Source organism: Acanthisitta chloris, unplaced genomic scaffold (genome assembly GCF_000695815.1).
Source record: "Acanthisitta chloris isolate BGI_N310 unplaced genomic scaffold, ASM69581v1 scaffold22475, whole genome shotgun sequence".
In the NCBI taxonomy this organism is placed as follows: domain Eukaryota; kingdom Metazoa; phylum Chordata; class Aves; order Passeriformes; family Acanthisittidae; genus Acanthisitta; species Acanthisitta chloris.
Window position 1 is genome coordinate 1 of NW_008673431.1, and position 1,252 is coordinate 1,252.

Genomic DNA, 1,252 nt, shown 5'->3' on the forward strand with positions numbered 1-1,252 from the left:
CACCTGTCTCTCAAACCGAGACAGTTCTACTGCACAACATTCTATTCTACCGCATCACAGTACCTGGGTGGGGCACAGAACCCATGGAACCACTGGTTGCCATGGGCAAATGCCAATAGCTGCCATGCTACAGGCATTGCCGCTTTCAAATCCTGGAACAAGACACTGTCTTCAATTAAGCTCATCCAGATCAAACATCATGCCAGGAACAGGAGAGAATCTACTCAGTAAGATGGGCTACAATCTGGGTCCCACATTAGGGGAGGGCAGCTTCTCTAAGGTAAAAGCAGCCACTTCCAGCAAATACAAGGGTCCCTTAGCCATTAAGGTGTTGGACCAGCAACAAGTATCCCAAAAGATCAGATACAAGTTTCTGCCCCGGGAGCTCTCCATCATGCGCAAGATCCGGCACCCCAACATTGTGCACATCTTTGAGATCATCCAGGTCTGCAATGTGAAGGTCTACATCGTGATGGAGGCCATGGACACTACCCTGCTGCAGCTGGTGAAGCAGCAGGGAAAGCTGTCCTGCATCCCCGAAGCCAGGGACATATTTGTGCAGGTTGTGAGGGCTGTGAGCTACTTGCACGACCGCAACTTGGTGCACCGCGATCTTAAGTGTGAGAATGTGCTGCTCACTGCTGACAGCCACCGGGTCAAGATCAGTGACTTTGGTTTTAGTAAGGAAGTCAATAGCTCCCCAGACCTGAGCGCCACGTTCTGTGGGACTGTAGCCTACACTCCCCCAGAGGTGCTGATGAACATCCCCTATGACGCCAAGAAGTTCGACATGTGGAGCTTGGGGGTGATGCTGTACGTGATGGTGGTTGGCTGCATTCCGTTTGATGATGACGATGTCCTCAGCATGCCCCAGCGGCAGAAGAAAGGGGCACTGTACCCAGAGGGGATGCCCGCACTGCCAGAGCCCTGCCAAACCCTCATCACCCAACTACTCCAGTTCAGCCCGGCCGCACGGCCTGAGGCATGGCAGGTGGCCAAGCACCGCTGGCTGAATGGAGACACCTGAAGGAGAGAGCTCTCCCCAAAGATTCTCTAAGAGTAGTAACACTTAAGTGAGATAAATGTTGTCATAGGAAAGCATTTCTGTGGTTTATTGATCTTTTTGAGCCCCCAGGGTGCCTGTGTGTGGAGCTGACTTAACTTCAAGCACTGGCAAGACCAGGAGGCAGTTGGATCCCTTCACACAACAGGTGTACGAGCCTGCTGCAGGCTGAGTTTCGAGACAGAAGAG

The 1,252-nt window shown here is 52.6% G+C and overlaps 1 protein-coding gene across 1 annotated transcript; it reads left to right on the plus strand.

Annotated features, from left to right (window-relative positions):
• The first annotated feature begins 199 nt into the window (after nt 1–199).
• On the plus strand, nt 200–1,027 carry TSSK6 (testis-specific serine kinase 6). Its single transcript, XM_009074972.1, has one exon. It carries the CDS (start codon nt 200–202, stop codon nt 1,025–1,027), a length of 828 nt encoding a protein of 275 aa, XP_009073220.1.
• The last annotated feature ends 225 nt before the right edge of the window (nt 1,028–1,252 follow it).